Source organism: Chondrus crispus, genomic scaffold (assembly GCF_000350225.1).
Source record: "Chondrus crispus Stackhouse genomic scaffold, scaffold_81, whole genome shotgun sequence".
In the NCBI taxonomy this organism is placed as follows: Eukaryota; Rhodophyta; class Florideophyceae; order Gigartinales; family Gigartinaceae; genus Chondrus; species Chondrus crispus.
In genome coordinates this window covers 330,281-332,307 of record NW_005178735.1, presented here as the reverse complement: position 1 = coordinate 332,307, position 2,027 = coordinate 330,281, and the positions used below count along the sequence as shown (strand labels likewise).

The 2,027-nt window shown below is 49.2% G+C and overlaps 1 protein-coding gene; it reads left to right on the top strand.

Moving 5' to 3' along the window:
* Positions 1-1,778, top strand: CHC_T00008708001 (Serine/threonine protein kinase; the record flags this gene model as incomplete). XM_005711396.1 is given in 2 exon segments in its annotated part: positions 1-1,182; positions 1,183-1,778. A coding segment is annotated over 1 exon segment (1,182 nt), but the record flags the coding sequence as incomplete, so codon positions are not given.
* Between the last annotated feature and the right edge of the window lie 249 nt (positions 1,779-2,027).

Below are 2,027 nucleotides of genomic sequence, written 5' to 3'. Positions count from 1 at the left end.
GATCTTACGCCACTTGCTAAGCGTCTTGTCGTCACGGAGGGTGTCGATTGTCGGGAGGCATCGTTTGAGAAGGCACGGACTCTGCTGGACGAAATCCTATCTGCGTTGACTGCACGGAGCCCTCGAGGAGATGCCGGGCCCAGCCCGGAGGAGATCCTTGAGGGTGCTGCGGCCGGATCAGGAATCAATGGCATCACTGGTCATGAAGAGCAACGACTGCGTATCGCAGAAAAGCTTCTTATGAAGAAAGACGGCAATGATAACGAACTTTTCGAAGCGCTGGCGGAGCAACCTGATCCGGATGAGACCGTTTCACAGATGTTCTTTGATGCCGCATGGCGAAGGGCTTGGGCCGTTGATTTTAGGGAGATCGTGTTTGGTCCGAGAATTGGTGCTGGAGGATTTGGAGAGGTGTACAAATGTAAGTACGAGGAGAAGATGGTGGCGGTGAAGACTTTGCAAAAGGTGGAAGACGACGATCCGAATGCGCTTATGGCCGAATTTATGGTAGAAATGAAGCTGATGTCAAAGCTCCGACACTCCAACATTGTACAGTTCAAGGGAGCATGTATTCACGTTCCAAACTTGGCAATCATCTTGGAGTTTATGCCCGGGGGCAGTCTGTACCGCGCCATTCATCGCAGACGTAGAAATGTTCTTGGAGCGTTTCCACTTCTCAAGATTGTGTGGATCGCATTTGGCGTAGCAAAGGGAATGGCGTTCTTGCACGGCCAGTATCCTGTTGTCATCCATCGCGATGTGAAGTCACCAAATATTTTGCTAGGGACAAACGTTCGGGAAGTCAAAATCACGGACTTTGGGCTGAGCAGACTACGAGTCAACTCGTACGTTAACACGGGCCCAGGAGGTACTCCTGAATGGATGGCACCTGAACTTTTGAGACAAGACGCCTTCAACGAGAAATCAGACGTGTTTTCGTTTGGCGTAATTCTTTGGGAACTGGTCATGTGTGAGAAGCCATGGCGTGATGAGCACCCCATGCAAATTGTATACAAGGTTGGTAATCGGGGTCTCAAACTTCCGACACCACCGCCAGAACAATGTGGCCCTGAGCTTAGACAGATGATTGTGGAGTGCTTTGCAGACGATCCGAGCCGACGACCAGAGTTCACAGATATTGCTGCAAGATTAGAAGACATGTGCAAGCAATTTGATACCTAGAGTGGATATTGGACGAAACACGAAGCAGTTGAAGCACCTGTATGTCGTGTGCTATGTTGTGCAAATAATCATTTGACTGCGTGGATTACTCGGCTATGTATTGACACCCCAAACTGGAGCATTTGGGAGGAAATTCAAAAGCATAGTGTCGTCTAGTCGGATAGAGAGTTGCAGCAAAACTATTTTGGTAAAGAATTGCGGCAACTGATGCACGGATCCTACAACGGCCGCTCCTGGTAATGTTAGTACTCTAACATGAAGTAGGGAGGGAGTTTGGGACGTGCTCGACAACATTTTGGTCAGGCAGGCGCGGCAGTTTGAAAAAGGGTTTTCTCGATGTACAGCCCGCGGATGACGTCCGCCACCCTTGTCTGCTACAGCAGACCGGCGCGGCAAAGACGGACGGGCCTTCTCTTTCCATCTTGGAAGAAGAGAAAAGGAAGAACAGGGTGGGCCATGTCGTTGGTGGGGGAGGTACATGTTATGTATGTACTTCGAGTTGGGAATAAATAGCGTCATAGCGTACGATACTGTTATTTTCTTGACATGCGTTGTTGCATTGAGAGCAGCTGTAAACCCCCTGGTTCTCATTCTGGCATTTCACAGCGACCTTACCGCATTCGAAAGTCGTTGACATCAATAATGCATTACGATCCCGAGTGTCCGATGGCAGAGAGATCGAAGGGTGTGGAATTGTTGAACAAACTCTTATCAGCCGTGGCGCCGCTCGATTTGAAAACTGGTGTCAGACGGAGCCTCTAGAGTTGTTCTTCGGACCGTAGTCCTCATATGAGGACAAAAGTTTTTTTATTTTTGGTAGACAACGCAACAAGCGATTTACCTAC